Genomic DNA, 19,403 nt, shown 5'->3' with positions numbered 1-19,403 from the left:
ATTTTTTTCTGGAGAATTTGTAGAGGAGGAATTATTGCTACTAGTCTATTATGATCCCAAAGGCTTGCCTCTGTGGGAACTCCATGTCTGTGAGTAATCAGCTGCTCTCATCATCTGTTATTTATTTCCATCAATGTCTCACAATTTTTAGAAACGGAAATGCCAGTTCTGCAATGAAATTCCAGATCTGCAGATCTCAGGTATCTACAGAACTCATGCTTTTGCTCTTAACAAATGCATTTTTCACTTTTTTCAGAATCCATAACACTTCACCCATTCTAATCTACTGTTTACTGAAATTGTTCTCAATAACAAACAAAAACCACCAATAATATCTTAATTTACCAGCCAGTATTTTCTTCAGTTTTTTTCTTGATGTTGCTGTTACATCTAATATTATTGAAGTCCTGTCTCCTTCTGATATGTTTCCATAAATGGCTTCTCAGATAATATCATTCATGGTTTCTCTCCTGGCTCTGTCACTATTTCTTCTTAATCTCCTTTGCCAGCTTTACTTTCCCTGACTTGATTTTAAATTATATTTTCCCCAAATTTTGATCAATAGTCCACTTTTCTTTTTACTATGTATATTCCCCCAGGATGATCTGGTCCATTATCTGTGCATTTTCACTATTAGTTAATTACTAATAAATCCCTATTGTCTGCTCTCATTTATCCCCCAAACTTCACACTTGTATTTCCAGGTGCTAAAAGGGCATTTTCCATATGTTGTTCTGCAGGTACATCACATTCAATGTGGCCAAAACCAAATTTGTTCTCTTTCACCCCAAACCAGCTATTCTGTATCTCCTACATTCCCTGAATTATTTAATAGGCTCAATATCAAACTAAAATCTAGAAAATTTGTGAGTTACCTTTGATTTCTCCTTCTTCAATATTCTCCAATCTAATTAGTCAGGAAATATCACTTATTCATTTTACAGTAACAAATATCTGGATATTTAACTATTAGAGGCATATGAATGGGTCCTTGGTCTATCATGTTGGTAATTCAAATCTACTACTCCTATTTATTGGTCATAGTTGCTGCTGACTGTCTACCAATATTCTTTCTCTTTTTTCGTTCTTTACTAAACAAATCCAGATTTACTTCAGTAGTCTAACAATGACAAAAAGAACAAAACAAAAAAACTTCATTTTCCACTTTCCTTGTAGCTGGGGTGATCATTTGACTTGAGTCTGGTCTCTGTGACTCTGGATCCAGCCTGTCTCCTCCCTAGCCCCCAAACTGCGACTTAAAAAGGGATGTCCCTAGCTCAGAGTAGAGTCCTGGAGGTAGGGGTTGGAGAGAGTTATTAGAGCAGGCTGATTCAGCTGGGATAGCCAGTTGCCTTTCCTTCTTTGCTTTTCTATCTAATTGGAGTTTAAAACCATGGGCTTAGGGGTGCAGTAGTCATTCTGTGACAATGAGCATGAATGTCCTACTCTAAGAACAGGGAGCTGGAAGACAAGCTCTACGAATAGAAAGCTTGGCTCCTAAAAGAGCGGGATCAGGCCTGGGCTGCTCTTTGGGAACTTGTTTGTGAAAAAAAATTCTTTATTCAGATAACTTTGCCAGGAATTTTTTTTTTTTTAAATCATGAACATGTAAATACAAACCATTTGGCCTATTCTGGGTCAGAAAAAATATTTTCTGACTTCATGGTATAAAGGCACATTCTCTAACAATATTGATAAAGTCTATAATGTGGTCATCTAATTTTGATGGTAAGAGGCAGTGTATCATAATGACCATGGGCTACAGAGTTGAAATATGGGTATGTGTAACCTGGTCTCTCACTTATTGGTAGCTGTGTAAATTTGGGTAAGTCTCTTAACTTCTCTGTGCCTGATAATGAGCTTCAAATGAGATCACAGGTCTTGACACACAGTAAATATTTTTATATCATGAAAATAATTAGGAATAGTTTTGGTGAAATTAAAGAAACTCTAGACTGTGATACTTAGTGTTCATCATCATTCAGCTATCATCTCAAACATTTTGTCTTGGCTAAAAAAAAACTTGAAAAGAGCTACGAAAACTTTATAAATAAGTTTCTAATTCCATATCTCACTAAAAAAAAATAAGGCATTGTCCTTTGACACCAGGTTGGCTTATTTACTCAGAGTAGAATCACACCAAACCTGACTTGGAAATTCATGTTTCTTATTCTTAAAAATATTAACCTGGGTTACTTTTAGTAACTATGCTCATACTTGGCATCAAGGAAAGTTAAACCAGGGAACGTAACAGTTCATGACTGTAACACTAATTATTAAAATGTGGATACTTTTTATGGTTTACAAACAGCTTTCAAATTATTTTACATATTATTTTCTTTTCCCAACACCTCAGACAGGAATTATTTTTTAAGTTTATAGATAATATGTATTAACAGTCATCTTTTGATTTAGATATATTCACATAAGGTACATGAGTTTTTTTCTTTTTCAATGGCCTTAATGAGTTTTACATTTATTTTTTTTCCTATATTATTTAGTAGTATCTCCAACAAATGTCATCTCAAATTTCTGCTTCAATGAAGAAATGTTCTCAAAGTCTGTTCTTCCCAGACCATTAAGTATATTAATAACAATACCTCATTGTGATGTACACAACATTTCATCTATCGCTATGCAACAGAGGGTAGAACAGAATGCCTGATGCCAGTGTAAACCACTAAGCCCAGACTTCCCCAAGAGTCAGTGTTAAAGCCCTGGTACCATTACTGTGACCAAATGCAAACCCTCAGATAAGAAACCTGTAAGATCTATTTAGAACTGAGAAAGATCACAAAGAAGCTCTCCTTGGTCATAAGAATCCTTTATACTTGGTCCTTTGTAAATATCTGTAACTATTCCATGGTTTGCTATGATTTTTATATTTTTGAGAGAATATTTATATTTTTATTAGGATATAAGGTGGGGACATTACAGATATTGAGTGGCAAGCTAGCATTTCAAAAGCTGCAATGGAAATAAAATGTAAGAACACAGCATCAGGGCAAAGGTTTTAGGAATGCGAAGCAGACAGAAATACAACAAAATTTAATGGACTGGGGATATGGGGAGCGTTCCTTTTCAAATATTAGTACCTTAGAAAGCAATAGAGGAACTCCAGGTACTGGTATCTAAGAGAATGGGGGCTAAATAGCAGACTGAATTGCTGCCAAGTGTTGAACCACCTGAAAGGGTCTGAGAATTGCCATGACCTATCAAATTCAGGAATAGGACAGATGTAATGACATTCTGTTGAAAATCTGGAAGAGGCCCACTACTCCCATTCCTGGTGTGAGAAGATAGAGTAGTATCAGTTGTGTTTGCATTAAGACCATTTGGGATGGAGGCAACAGTCAAAACATGGCAAGGAATAACATTTACGTCTTGTTTAGACTATAGCAGGAGCCTCTGAATAGGACTTCTTGTCTTTAATCTCCCTTTCAAATGCATCTTAAGTTTATATTAGAATTCATATTTGTTCATATTGGTGACTTCTTCAAATATCTTCAAAGCCCATGGTTATAATGAAGAGCATTCTGGATTTTTAACTGAGTGATTCAATGCCCTCTGTGATCTGGTTGAGCCAACTTGTCCATTATATTCTAATATGTAATTTCCATTCTTATATTCTAATATTGTATATTTTCATTCTAAAGAGCTATACTAGTTATTCCTTAAACGTACATCTTGTGGTCATAAGCTTCCTCAATTTTGCTTTAGCTCTTCCTCTGCCTGACATGTCCTTCACCTCATATATTATTCTACAATGTATTCCCAGATTTCTCCAAACCAAATAAATATTTTTCTTCTTATATTTCCTTTGCATGGTTAAGTTTTATCATATCAGTTATCATAGCCTATTTTGTAAGAGCATCACTTATATACCTGTGTTTCCCTAATAATGAACTCTTAGATTGGAAGGATTTTGCTTGCCTGCCTTCCTTCTTCCATCCTTTTCAAATTCTCTTTATTTCCTTACTCTCTCCTTTTCTCCCTTCCTTACTCCATTCACTCCGTTCTTTGTTTTATTGCTATTCATTTGACCGTTTCTCTGGGAATTTTTTTTCTTTTAGTATTACAGAACCAGAAACCAGAATTACAGCTGATCAGTTTCAGAGATACACCAGGCATGCAGTTCTGAGTTGCAGAAAAGAAAAAGCTATTAAATGTTCCCTAAAATTAAGTTCAGATACACAGAAGAGGACTCACTTATAACCAACCTTTGTTTAAGAAAAAAAAGCCCAGGAAAGTTATTTGGTGCTGAAACATACTTTTAGTTATTCGCTCATCACTGAGTCATTAAAAAGAAATCACAATATTTTAAAGCTAAAAGTAACCTCAGAGAGCATGTAATCTAGCTTCTTAACTTTATACATGTAAAAATTAAGAAATAGAGAAGTGAATTGATTAAGCTTAATATAACTGTTAGTACTGAAGTCTTTCTATTTCTTTTTATTAAAAAATGTAAGCTATAATTTAATGTTTAATGGGATACTAGGCAAGCATACATAGAACCTAAGTCATTTCTTTTTAAAATACTCACATTTTAAGTATCTACTTCAGAATAAAGATTTTCTTCCTTTTCTGAAATTTTAAAAACTCTACCTAAAATGACATATATAATCAGAATACAAAAATGGCATAAAAATAGCAATACAACACTACTTATAGCTGGATAGATCTTAAATAAATGAAACATGAAAAAAATTTAAAAATAGTATCTTGCAAACTAACTTTAATAAAAAGATAAAGAGATTTTATGTCCTACTGAAATAACCCTTTTACAATTTATTTAAAATTCAGGTCATCTTTTAGGGGAGAGAGTAGGCAGAAAATGGTAATGGGCTTAAGAACTAACATGTTCTTACATGACTGGATCTTGAACATACCGTGAGTATGTTAGGTCATGAAAATGACCTGCAAATAGCCAATCACAAAATCACAGCCATTTTCTTTTGTTAGTCAGGAAGTTGTATTGAACTAGTGTATTTTGGTTCATCCATGAGAATGAAGTTCAATTGTAAGATTTTTTTCTTTTTTTATCCCTGCATCACATGTACAATAAATAATAAAAATAACTCATTACTGGGCTCTCTTGTGTGCCAAGTCGAGTTCTGTACCCTTTATACACAATATTTCTATATCCCGAAGTGATCACCAGCCAAAATTTCTTATTGGTTAACTAATTATTTCCAGACTGGAGTATTATTTTACAATCTTCAAAACTAATGAAACAGAAATAATCAAAATTCCATGTTTAGGAAAACATTAGTGGGTTTGTTCTGCTAATAAGCAATATCTGTAATTCTTCCAACTGAAGAAAAATTACAACTAATTTTTGTTACAGAATAAAATTGTAGACATGTTCAAATTATAATTAGCCAAATTAAATTGAAATTATAGGTGTAGACAGCTCCACACTCTCTTGACTGCCTCATTGACTAAAGATTTTCAATTAAGTGTCAATTCAAACCTAGCTATCAATTATTTTATGTGAAGTAAAAGGCTAAAACATTATATAAATTTATTCTCTTAATCATAATTAATATGCCATAAATTAATTTAAATATACATAGATTCAATCCTTTGTGAGAATACATCTAATAGAGAGCCCGACCATGACCAGAGATTGATGAATCACTTAGATGAAGGAAATAAAATATAAAAAATCTACTTCAAACCTAATTTTAAATATTAGGCCTTGAGATTAAATGATTTTCTTAATTAACGAGGTTGCCTAAAACCCAAATGTTAATACATAATATTTTTTTAAATGCAGCCTCCAGTGTACCATGTTTTTGTGTAGCACTTCATAGATTACCAAGTTTCCTCAATTTTTACACAGAAAAAGCTGGGTTTTGAAGAACTATTGGGTTGTTTATCCAAAGCCTTATCACATAAGTGGTAGAATAAAAATTAGAGCCTAAATCTTCTAATTTTTTCTCAGTATTCTTCCTACTATGATTACTATAGACACAAACCAATAATTACATGTCTATTAGAAACTTGCTTCTGACTCTCATGCAATAACCTACATACCCCTTTTCCCAAAGTTTGTATCTTGTCCTTACCTTGGTACAAAATACTTGACATTCACCTCCTCTAAAGCCTTTTCCAAACATATACCACCCTTGACACTTTAGCTCCCTTCTTAGCATTAATGTCCATATTCATTCATACAAAAATATCCCATTGAATGCCTATGATAGTCAAAGCAAAGTGCTTGCCACTAGAGAGACTACTACTAGGATGAAAAAAATAGTCCTCATTCTTAAGATAAAAAATAAGCAAGTATTTATCATATAAGGCAGAATATAAGTATTTTAAGAGGTTATAAATGCCATGATTGGTTCAGAAGGTATATATATTTTCATTATTTCTGTTTTGAATATTCTTAGAGTTGTCATTTTTTATATGAAAATACTTAATGCTTCTAGATTACATGGAATTTGAGGTGGAAATAATGTTTCTGCTGTACTTATCATATGTTCTTCCTTTTGTATTTCCCATATCCTCCCTGATTCTATAAAGAAAGTTCTCTCTTCTCTTGGTGACCCATATTATTCATCCCTTGTATTCCTTGTAAGGTATACTTGTTAGCAAGCCAGCAACTCGGGAGGCTTGTTGAAAGCAAAGGTGAATGAATAAATTTTTTGGTAGGAGGAGGAAAAAAGGAAAATGTTTTCTCTGTGTATTCTTAGGCAATATACTAAAAGAAATTATGCTCTTGGCAATAGCAACTATTGTCCATACATTGACACTTTTAGCAGCAGGTCACTGTATACAGGTTACTTTAAATTCTTTTGTCAGGTTTTTTAGCAAATTATATTTACTAAAAAGGGAGAAATTACAATTTCTTCTGTAATTTTACAGTGTTCTACAACATATAAATTGCTTTGTTAGTAATCTCAAATGACTTCTTCACAAATAAAAAATATCCTCTTCAGATTTCTTGGTCTGACATGTGGTTATATAGTAGTAGGCAGCAATTCACAAATATATGTAAAGAAAAAAGACTCATGACTTGAATGTCAGAATAAAATTATGACCAAGAAAACCATATTTAAATTTAAATGTGGTTTTATCATGAAGAAAAAAAAATTTTAAATGAACTTGCAAACACAAAAACAAAATATTTAATCTCCTAGGATTTGACAGTGTAGTTGGAGAAAGAAAAAGTAACAAAATTTTTAAAAGTCATAAAGTTAAAAATAAAAAAAATAAAAATAAAAAAAATAAAAGTCATAAAGTTTGGAACAAAATAGCTATATTTAGTTACTTGCTTTAAAAACTCTATTCATATTATAATCAAATATGCTTCTGTAAGGCAACAAAGTTATTTTAAAAGACCATTAATTATCTTGTAAAGATAGGTTATGGTTGAGCTGTGTATCCCCCGAATTCATATATTGTAGTCCTAATTCCTAGTACTTCAGAATCTTACTGTATTTGTAGATAAGGCTTTTACAGAAGTAATTAAGGTACAATGAGGTCATATGGGCAGGCCCTAATCCAATACACACAGGAATGACCATGTGAACACACAGCAAGAAAGTAGCCATCTGGAGCCAAGGAGGGATATTTCAGAACAAACTAAATCTGTCAACAGTGATCTTGGACCTCAAGCCTCCAGACTATGAGAAAATTAATTTCTTTTGTTTAAGTTACCTAGTCTGTGGCATTTTGTTATGGCAGTCTTAGGCAACTAATAACAGATGTTAGGGGAAAAAGGAACCTAAAATTAGAAACTTTTGAATTCAAAGATTAGTCACACATAAAAATATGACATTTCTAAAATTCCATTAAAATTATGTATCATTAAGTTTTTAACTGTATATCTTTTACTTAAAGTGATATATATATTTAATATATATATATATATATAGTGTGTGTGTGTGTGTGTGTGTGTGTGTGTATGTATGTGGGCAGAAAAGCAAGGTTTACTGAGCAGTATTGAATAATAGAGTATAAAGCTCCCAAAGAGGGAGGGGAGCCAAGAGGGTTGCCCGAGATATATTTATATCTATGAGACAAGCAGGAAATGAATAGTTGTTGCTTCCATCAGCTAAAATATGGAAAAGAGAAATTCTCCTTTGGCTCAGAGCTCTAGGGTGTGTGCGTGTGTATATATGTGTGTAGAAACAGTTACATTTATGTGCAAAAACAATTTTAGCACTCTCTCTCTCTCTTTAAATTACAATTGATGTACATCCAACTTGCTAGGGATTAGAAACGGTAAGAAAAATAATTTTGGAGACATAAAGATTTGACTAAACTGATAAAAATAATAGAACTTTAATCAAGTTTTAGACTTTTAAAGTTATTAATTTTTATATTTTTCCTCCCTTTCCACCTGCATATTTTCAGGATTACCTTAAAGATATTCTTATCTTTACCTAGTAGATTGCAACAAACACAGACCTGAACCCCCAAGGGCTTTGGTAAGAGCAAGTTATCTGTTGGAAATGATTCTTCTTCTTTCCCATCATCATCATCACCACCACCATCATCATATCACAGCTAACACGTATATATTCCTCACTATATCCCAAACTTTGTTTAAGAGTTATACATGTATATAAATAGGTTTAATCTTGAAAACAATCCTATGAGGTAGGTACTATTATTAGCACATCTTCCAGAATAAGAAACCTAGGTACAAGGATATTAGCTAACTTGCTCAAGGTCATATAAATAGTGACAGGTAGGATTTGAACCCAGGCAGTTTGGTTTTGGAGGCCACTTTTAATACTACTCTGCAGTCTATATTTAATCATAATTGCTAAAAATTGAAGGGTGACTAACGATACTGGCTATACATTTCTATTATTGTAATCAAGACTTCAGAAGTTGTGCTGTGATCGTGGCTGTTACTATGGCTATGGATAATGCACATCAATAGCAAGAAGGTGTACTTTCAATGGCCTTTTCTCCCTTGATGATACACTGATCATCCCTTCCTTTATTTATTTCAAAGATAAAGGAAGAAATTCTATAAATGTATACAGAAAATTTTTAGTTACTTTTAAATTCTAGTTTGGTGTACATTTAATATAATATAAGTGAGAAACCTACCCTCACAAACATGAGTAAGAAACTATAGAAGAGGGAAAAATAGGATATAAAGGTGTTTACAGTATGATTTTATCTGGTTCCTTTTTCATTTCCATCTCTGACTCTCTTGTAATTAGGCATATATAGCCATTTGTCAATTTTGTAGGTGAGACTGCAGTTTCTTTATTCAGGCCATCTTGATAAGATTACCGCTAATATCTCTTGCACTTGTAGGACTCCTCTTACTTACTAATTTAATAATCTAGATTTTAAAAACTAGTTTTATTTCTCGTCATAAATACACTTGGAAAAGGAACAACCATAGAGTGATTGTAAAAAAAGTATACAGCAGGTGACTAATAAAAGGCTTGGAGGCTTGTTTGGCTTGGGCAAACAACCAGACAGTCCAGAAGGCCTGGTTTGGAGCCAGCAGTACTTGGACAAAATATATCCTCAACTGGTAGAGGAGAGGTAGAGAATATTGAGAATGGATAGCAGCACCAGGACTCAGCACACTTTCTCAGAACTTTGGTGGCTAAGTTTGGCAGAAGAAAGCGTCCAGGTATAGTAACTTGTCTGTTTTCTTCCTATGTTCCCATATTAGCAACTTTCACTAAATTCCAGAAGTTTCTTTGGGGGTTTTTGTGACAGATCTTGAAGCTAGCTGATTGCAGGGTTATAGAGAAATTAACACAATAGAAAAATTTGCCAAAGCAGACCAGAGGTTAGAGAAATGGTATGTTTCGCTGAAGAAATCCAGGTGCAGCCACTAGCATTCTCACTGGGGCATCTTCATCAAGAAGTGGTTACAGATTTCTTGCCCTCTCTTGGGATGGAAACCACAGGTAGGTAATCTTAATTCTCATTTTTACAAATGAAACCATTCTTGCTAGATATTTGGCTAGACAAAGCCTAGTGGGAATTTTTTGAAAATCTGAATCCTATCCTTGTCCATGAAATAATAAACTGCTTCTTCCAAGAAAGGAAGCTTCATTACTTCCTATGGGACATTTTAACAAACTCCTTGTGTCCCTTGCAGGGTAGAGACTGAGTTACTGAGATAGCTCCTATTAAAATTTTCCTGCTCTATTTATCGGATGATTTCATCTAACTAACACTGGCACAAGGGGGTCTGTTTCATGTGAGTACCAGGTTCTCTTGGGAGCTTCAGCTTGGATTCTGCAGCACATTTCCTCCAGCAGGCACCAAGATGAGCTCAACTGTTCAGTTGCTGGACTGTGTTATGTGCTGCCAGCCACTCAACTTTTCTGCTTAGGCCAAAAAAATTGAGCATTTTATTTCAATCATTGCTATAAAATTAACACATCTTCCACTTCTTCACTTCTACTAAATACATGTATTTTCAAGCATTTTCTCAGTAATTTGTATGAGGCCACCTATCTGTGTTTTAAATTTTACTTTTCATAAATTTAGTCTTTCAGTGTTCAGATCTATGTACATCACTGCTATGAAGGAGCATTTCCTGTTAAATGCCCATGTCTACATGTGCACCTGTTAACTGCTCACTTTCCAAGGGCCAGGCTCATTTAACTTCAGCCTTGTTAACACAATTTTTTAGAAAAGATTTTATTTATTTATTCATGAGAGACACAGAGAGAGAGGCAGAGACACAGGCAGAGGGAGAAGCAGGCTCCTTGCAGGGAGCCTGATGTGGGACTCAATTCCTGGACCTGGATCACACCCTGAGCTGAAGGCAGACGTTCAACAGCTGTGCCACCCAGGCGTCCCGATAACACATTAAGAAATTTCAGTAATTTAGGTTGTAGTTTCCCATGACTCATTATGTTCCAGTCTCTCATTTTAATCTCATTTTTAATCCCTTGAAGATTCATAGAATCTTCTCCCTAAATTTGATTTTTCCTTTTAGATCTCTGATGCTTGAATATTCTGAGAATTAAGGAAATATTCCATAATATTTGAGTTACTCTAAAATCCTTCTCATTAGTTCAATTATTTCTTTACTTTTTCTTTTCAACCTTGTCATTTTAATTTCTGGTGTCTACAATTACATTTACTGTTGTTATGACAAAAATAAAAACAAATGTTATCTGCACCATGTGTCTGGCATTTTACTAAATGCTAAACCATTTATATACATCATCTCATTTCATCCTATCACCCTATGAAATACATTTCAAAGCCAATTTAATTGATAAAGAAACTGAAAATAAGGGGTTAACCTATCCAAAGTCACCCAAGGGGGAGTTTGCTTGGTTCCAGGCTGTACTCCCAACTTCTGCACTACCCTCATATATTGCTGCCACGTTTTGATAATATTGGAGTCTTCAAGGACTCCTGTTTACAAACCTCAAACTTATAAACAGCTTATATTTGGCCACTCCTAACCAGTACTAGCTCTTTCCGGTGTCCCTATTGCCTATGTCTTGAAAAGCAGTTTAAGACACTTAAGGCTGGCACTGAATGTGTATCCTTGGTGTGGAGAAGAAAATAAACTCTAATAAAGGGAATGACTTAGTTAACAGTGATAACCTATTTGTCAAAAATACTTTAACTGTCTGAAATTGTTTACATTGAAATTGCAATTCCATCAACATGAGTTTTAGTTGTAGTTAGAGGTTTCAAAAACTGAAACTGTTTCTTTGTTGTTATGTTATTCATATTATAATGTAAATTATGTTAGTTTGATTGCTTTCCTTTTGATGGGTCTCTGATGTAGGTGTATGTGTCCTTAAAGGACAAAAAGCTTGGGAACAAGGTGACAAGAAGTAGGGTCATGTGTGCTTGCACAATGAATGGAGAAAAAACCCCTTTCCTTTCTTTTACTATGCTGACCTCTGGTCCCTGAACACTAACTCAGTCTATTAGATTAAGGGTTAAATGCATGAATATGGGCTCCTGGTTCACATCTGAAAAGTTCTGGGCATTTAGGGGCTTTATTACTTAATTCTAGGGAGACAAGTAAGAAACCAGAATATTATAATATGGTATTTATAAATAGCACTTATGCTATAATAAGAGCAAGATATTTTTGAAGGAACACAAAATTATTTATTTATTTTAATTACTTAACTATTTAATTTAAAAAAACAGCATTATTTCTGCAGAGATTAAAGCTTTGAGTTCCAAATAAATACTGTATCAATGATTTCTATAACATTCTCTAGTGAAATGTTAGAGACTACCCTTTTAAAAAATACCTTCCAGGATCATTGTGAAATAATAAATATGTCTAATTAAAAATAAACATTATATATTTAAATAAGCATTACCAAATTCTCCACATTAATTTTCAGGTATATTTACACATTGTTTGACATTCAGTTATTGCTAATTAGGTTAACAGCAATTATAAAACTCAAAGAAGCCTAGTTGGTCTATGCTGAATTATATTTTGCACTGTTAAATTTAATAGACAAATCACCTTTTTCTGAACCAATGAAGAGCAGAGAATATTTATTTTATAGAAAAAAAATCAAAGTTGGTCCTTAAATTTCTGTTGAGAGTAGAATAGATGAGTTAATCTGGGATAAAGAGATACACAGGGGTGCACAGACTGCATCATTAAAGTCTGTTTTGAGGGTAGCCTAGGTCTTAGCGGTTTAGTGCAGCCTTCAGCCCAGCGCGGGATCCTGGAGACCTGGGATGGAGTCCCATGTTGGGCTCCCAGCATGGAGCCTGTTTCTCCCTCTGCCTGTGTCTCTGCCTCTCTCTCTCTCTGTCTCTCATGAATAAATAAATAAAATCTTAAAAAAAAACAAAACACCAAAACCCAAAAAACTTAAAGTCTGTTTTGAGGGAAAACCCCTGAGAAATCACCCACTGATTAAATAGGAATCATGTCTGCACATGCCGTTTACTGTTCTTATTAAATAAAAATTTTCTGTCTTCAAATTTCCTAGTAAAAGTATTCTTAGCGAGTAACTTAATAGTTACTGCTCTACAGACGCTTTCAAAGTCAATTACTACGGAGATTTCTAAAAACTTAGTAAGAATTGTTTACAACTATCAGTATGGAAAGGTTGAAAAATTCAGGGAGGCAATGCCATTTAAAATGTGGACTGTGTAATCAAAAAAACACTTTACTAGCACTAAATTAGATTCCACCAAAGCTTCTTAATAGCCTCACCAAAATTTCAGGAATATAGCTCAGAAGTACAGCAAATGCTCCCTATGTCTGAAGTTTTAGATTTGATCTTAGTTATCTTAAATTTGAGAATCAGCTTAATACTTTCCAGGACTCAGTGGCCATGTGAACTTGGGCAGATTACTTAACCTTTCTTTTCCTTTTTTTTTTTTTTTTTACTTAACCTTTCAATATCTTAATTCTCTATCTGTAAATGATTTTTGTCAAGAATAAGATATAATGTATTAAAGCATATGGCTCAAGAACAAGCCTTAAATTAATACTTGTTATCAAAATAAAGAAGAAAAGAACGGGAATATAAGCTGTATTTATATTTAATTATTTATGAGTATTTAAAAAATGGATACTGTCAAAAATTTGACTGAAAAAGTATCTTCTGTAATTTTCTTTTTGATCCATGACAGAGGAAGATCAAGTTAGGAATGATGGGGAGGTGACTCAGCAAAGATAATTCTACATCAGTAAATAATTTGTAGGGTAATGAAACAGAGTTGTGTTTTGGACTCCTTAAAGAAGTTATACCTCAATGGCTTAAATACATTTTTAATTAAGCTGAATGTATAACTTCAGTAATAGAGAACATAATGGTAAGTATTTGACATTCAAGTGATAGGATATTACAAACCATGAGCGACTTGTAAAGGTGTCATATCGTCTATTCTCAAAGTCTCCATTTTTAATGACATCATTCATCATGGCTTCCAGCTAAGATCCTAATAGAGGAAGTCAATTTTACAAGCGGCTCACCTTAGAGCAGTAGTTCTTGAACTTTGGTGTCCATCAGAATCACCGGGTAGGTTTGTTAAAACACAGGGACCCCACCCCCAGAGTTCTGATTAACTAAGTGGGCCAGAGACCTGCACTTCTAGAAGTCCTCAGGTAATGATGCCACTGGTCTGGGACCACACTTCGAAAACCATTTCCTTACAGAATACCTATGAAATTATATTGCTTAGTGAAATTTTTGCCAAGATTTAATATTCTCTATCCCAAAATAATTGGTGTCAAAGTTATAAAACTTTGAAGATAAAAGCACTAATTTATTTATATATTGGAATGGAATCAAAACTAGTTTTTATGAAAAAAAAATCTAGAGCCATGTCTATTATATTCCGTTGGTCCATCCTCCTAGAGCAAATTTCTGTCATTGGTATCTAAGGAACTTGTTTTTACTGTATAATACAATTGACCCAGTTTTCTCTCTTTAGGAAGCTCAGTCAAAATATATGCTTCACATCCAGCAGGTATACAGGATCTCACATTATGCATTTTGTTCACAAACTTTACTTCCAGTGTCACTTTGTTTTGCTCTCATTTCCCCTTGATACTCATCTCTTCATTGACAACATTATTGAGAGTATTATATGTATTTTTAAAAATCATTTACATTCTTTCCTAAAATATAGTGGGAGATAAGCGAAAAAAATTTGTGTTAGTTGAAGACATGTTTCTAGAAGTTTTAATATCCTGTTTTATTAGGACTACATGCCATGGTATTTGGATTATATATAATGAATAAATGAGAGATTAGAGTATAAGAGATGCCACAAAAGATCAAGTGTATTTATTTAGCCCTAAGAAGAAATACCAGAAGTACTTGGGAAGACATAGATATCATTTCTGACATTAAGCATTAAAGGTTAGGTATGTATCTGAGATACTATATCATTATAAAATGATTTTCTATGAAATTCACTGAGCCTATTTGAAGTTATTCATATTTTTATTTTAGATAAAAATTTCTAGAGGTTTAGGACCTGTTGAGTAAAAGCAAGGCTTTGTTTATTTGTCTTGAATTTACCTTTCTCTGGCTTTAGGCATGTGTCATTTCCAGTGCATCAGAACTGTGTGATGAACAATTCTACATTTACCATGTCAGTAATTGTGTAACTTGGGGAAGAGACTGGTGATTTTGAAAGATGACGCTGTTGTAAGAATCTCTGCCTCCTGCAGGTTGTATAGTGGGGAAACTAGAAACCTGTGCTACCTACCACATATGCATATCCAATGTAGCCAGTGCTTTACCAAAGAATAGAATATAATGGAGAGGAACCAAAGGTTAAGTAGGTTAAGATAAAATAAACCAAAGTGTATAAAAATCAAATTTTTATCTATAACACACAGATATATAAACCACAAATATTACATGATTGCATTACTAAGTCATAGCATACTAACTAAATGTTATGAGTAAATTTTGGTATTTTTAGTCTTAAATATTTTAAATCTTAAATAGTTACATCAAAGCAAAGTCTTTTCATGACTTTGACCATGAATAATATCATGAATCTAAAAATGTTTGAAAATATAAAAGCAATGAAAGGCATGAGTTTTTCCCTGGTAGACCCCATACCTCAACTTACTCCCAAAATGTAGCTCAAAAAGATGCTCACTAAAAATCCTTTTGAACTTACAACATCTCATATGGTATATATTTTGTTCTAATAACTCATTTTTAAAACAGATTCAATTAAAATACTATAAAATTGAAAAAAAATTTCTATAAATGGGAAGAAGACCATAGCTGTTCTTCCTAAACAGTTTTGAGGGTATTAGGGCCTTTTGGGTTTTATAATATAAAAAATTATAAAAGATTCGTTCTTCAAATCATTTATGAGTTTCACCTCTTTAATCTTCTATATTATATAATGACTTTTAAAAAATAAGTTAATTTCTATCCCTACAAGTTGGAATAGAACACATAAATTTTATCATTTGCTATCATGGGGCCATTGCATTATATGTTTCTAACTAATCTGCATTCAGAAGTTGAAGAGAATCTAACCATTCAAATGATTAATTGTTTATTTTACAACTTTTAAAAAGAAAAATGTCTTGCCTTTGAATGGTAATCTTGTTCCAGTCTGGGATCTGATCCGGCTACCTGTTTGTATTTGTTAATTTTCATTTGGCGATTTCTCTCCTCTATATCCATAGCACCTATCGAGTAGAAAAAAATCCATAAAATTAATGTTCAGTTCTTATTTCTGAGCCCTACTTACAGGATGTATAATAGAATAATAGAAGAGATGCTAGGCTGATATATTACTTTCATTCAAGGTAGTACGTACAAATTAAAATGTCATATTATTTCTTAGTTTTATTTAAAGTATGCAGTTTGGTGAATAAAAGCATGATTACTAAATATGTAAAAATATTCTAATCTGAATAAAATGTAAATGAATTTTAACAGAACAAATCTTAACTAGATAGAAAACACTTTCTGGTACATGTATACCTAAGAGAATGTATTTGACAGTACATAAACTTGATGATAGCAATACTATAAAAACTTTGGATGGTAATTCATCAGGATTTGATTTATTTGCTGAAAAACAGCTGTAAGTCTAACTGGTTTCAAATGAATTTTACAATTGTGTTTAGAAACTATTATCATAAAATTAGCCCACGTTTTAAAGCAGGTTGCCCCAGCTTACTTATGGTTGAACTTGAATTTTCTAGATCTAGCACCAAGAAAGAGGCAATTAAAATAATACTCCTGAGAACATACTATGCCAGTAAAGGCATAGAGTGTAATTGAAACCATCTCAGAAAAGAAAAAATGTAAGGAGGTGAGAAATTGAGATGATAAGCCTATTACAAAATGCGACTAATACTCTGTAGCAGGTCCTACCTCCCAACACATCAATTATAAATACCAAGTGGGTCTTTAAAATCTTTGGTTAGAACAAAAACTAAATTCAGTTAGCAAATCTTTGCAAACATGAAAAAGTGTTTTTAAGGTATATTTATGACTTTTATTGAAGGATTTTATAGGAAAACTCCATTTCTCCTAAATACACATAATGGAAAAACAAAATCTTAGTTGTATACTACAAATCTACAAACTGGGAAAAATAATCATACCTTACTGGGCTATCTATAAGTTGTTGTTATGTAAATTTATAACCACTGAGTATGGGGAGGAATGTAAACATATATATATATGCCCCTTGCTTAACATCATAACCTGAATACTGCAGTAAAGATCCCTAGACAAAAGTGTGCCATTCAAAAATAAGTATTTTAATGCTTATCCTGAAAAAAATTTCATTGTATATCAGACAATTCTTGTTGGTAACAAATTTTAAGTAAAAATCAATTTATTTAAAATAAGGCATAAAAAGAAAAGACTTCAAAAAGGAGTAATAAAATCCTAAATAAAAGAATGTATAGTCTATATTAGATGACCTCTAAGTATAGCAACAAAATTAAATCAACTATTCAATAAAGTGAGGCAATTTGTTCCTTTGAAGAGTCTTGTTTTAATAATGATTTGATTAAATCGGTGCCAAATAATAAAATAGAAAAATAAGTATCATATTAATATAAGTTGATGATATATAAAAACAAGTGAGTACCTCCATGATATGAATGTAAAATGCAGTCAAGTATAAATGTCTATTAGTCTATTAAAATACAATTTTGGAATTGTTTGTTAACCAAGGGATATTCTCTCAGGTAAATGTTTATTTTCTCCAAGGGTGAGGGAACAAAAAAGTCATCCCTGTATCAAAACAACTGCGTGTACTTAAAAAATATTAGCTAAATTGAGTGGGAAGTTCTTTTAAAAGTTTCATTTTGATATCATAGTGGCAAGATCGTATGTTAATATGAATAGCACCAATAGACAAATTTAAGCACATTTTATATATACATATATAAATATATACATACATATAGATATATACACATACATACATATATATGGCATTTTCTAATATTTAGACTATTTTCTGGACATCAGCCTCCTATAAAGCTACATCGAATTCTTTTTAATTGCCAGGTAGTAATGTGATATATATACCGGCAGGGGTTGACAAACTTGTTCTGTAAAGGGCCGTTAATAAGTATTTTAGGCTCTGCAAACCATATATTTTCTACCACAACTCTGCCATTATAACACAAAAGCAGGTATAGACAACGCATACACAAATGAGTGTCATTGTTCTATTGAAACCTTATTTACAAAACAGACAGAGGGCCTGATTTGGTCTGTGGGCCATGGTTTGATGACTCCTGCATTAAAGCATTGTTTTTAAAAAGCATATTTAGTATTGCTTTGAAAAGGAGCCTTTCTCCTTAGTAATGGTTAAAGATTTTGTAGAATCAGGTTTATGGAACATCATTTATATTTAACAGGTCACTGGGGGGTGGCTTAAGAAGAATATTAATTTGTATTTGCTATAAGTAAACAAAGACGAAAATAGAGTGATATAATTGTTTTAACACATTATCAACTAAATTCCAATCTCAAACACATCTCTCATCTACAGACTCAATTACAGACTCTAATGGAAAGATTCTTTATTAGAGGCTTAACTAATGAAATGTCAAGTAACCACCTTACTGGATATACAGTCAACAAACTTGGGTAAATATACTTTTAATTTATAACTTCAAATTTTCCTAGGAGGTTAATCCTTAGGACAAACAGTAACCAGACATTCCTCTCTCCAAAACTATTTGGCATCTATGAAGTCTTCCATTCCTCTTCTACATTTTTATCAACCTATTCTCATAAAGAAAACAGTTCACAAACAACAATATTCTTAGTGAGAAAAGTATCCTACCGGTAAAGAGATTCATCATAGGAAATACAAAACTGTCTTCTGTTGAAGCTCCCCAAATACTTGATAACAATATGGATAAAATGTAGCTTTAACAAATCTAATTGATTTTCATAAAATACAAAGGGATATAATAAATGTAATCTGAGCATGAAACAAAATATTATCTGAGACATTTTTTTCTGATTGAAGTTAAAGAAGTATATTCCTCATGCATATAGTAGAAGTATATTTTTAAAATTAAGTATATTTTGCCAAACCATCAAGGAAAGGAAAAAATTACTTTTGGGAACTATCCTACTGAATCCTAGTTTACAAACTTTTCTTCCAAGAAAATACAAAGTGGAAGAGGAACAAGATTACAGACAATAACAATGACAGTGACAGAATTAATATATTCCAAGTGAACAAAGCTAAAAGGGCCAAATTCACATAATCTTTAAATGCTAAAATCAGCATGTATGTACATAGCAAACAAAATGCAATAAAGAAAAAGGTCTAATCAGTGTATGCAGCTATTTGCCCACTTCGAGGCGACAATTACACAGGAGAAAGCACGGTTGCTTATGTTTATTTTCTAGTTTCAGTAGGATAGACTATATAAGCAACTTATTAATGTCTTTCACTAATCAGAGGAGTAAGAATAGAAATTG

At 32.8% G+C, this 19,403-nt stretch overlaps 1 protein-coding gene across 11 annotated transcripts in view; it reads right to left on the bottom strand.

Annotated features, from left to right (window-relative positions):
- Positions 1-19,403, bottom strand: part of RIMS2 (regulating synaptic membrane exocytosis 2) — a 583,644-nt gene that overhangs the window by 142,177 nt on the left and 422,064 nt on the right. For 2 of the 11 annotated variants that reach the window (XM_055314266.1, XM_055314265.1), the window contains one exon: positions 16,020-16,120. The exons of the other annotated variants lie outside the window; for them this stretch is intronic. In XM_055314266.1, the coding sequence (XP_055170241.1) occupies positions 16,020-16,120 (101 nt within the window). The remainder of the gene's footprint in view (positions 1-16,019; positions 16,121-19,403) is intronic. 11 annotated transcript variants of the gene reach the window in all.

Source organism: Nyctereutes procyonoides, unplaced genomic scaffold (assembly GCF_905146905.1).
Source record: "Nyctereutes procyonoides isolate TBG_1078 unplaced genomic scaffold, NYPRO_anot_genome, whole genome shotgun sequence".
Taxonomy (NCBI): Eukaryota; Metazoa; Chordata; class Mammalia; order Carnivora; family Canidae; genus Nyctereutes; species Nyctereutes procyonoides.
The sequence above is the reverse complement of the archived record's forward strand: the minus strand, read 5'-3'. Positions and strand labels throughout refer to the sequence as shown.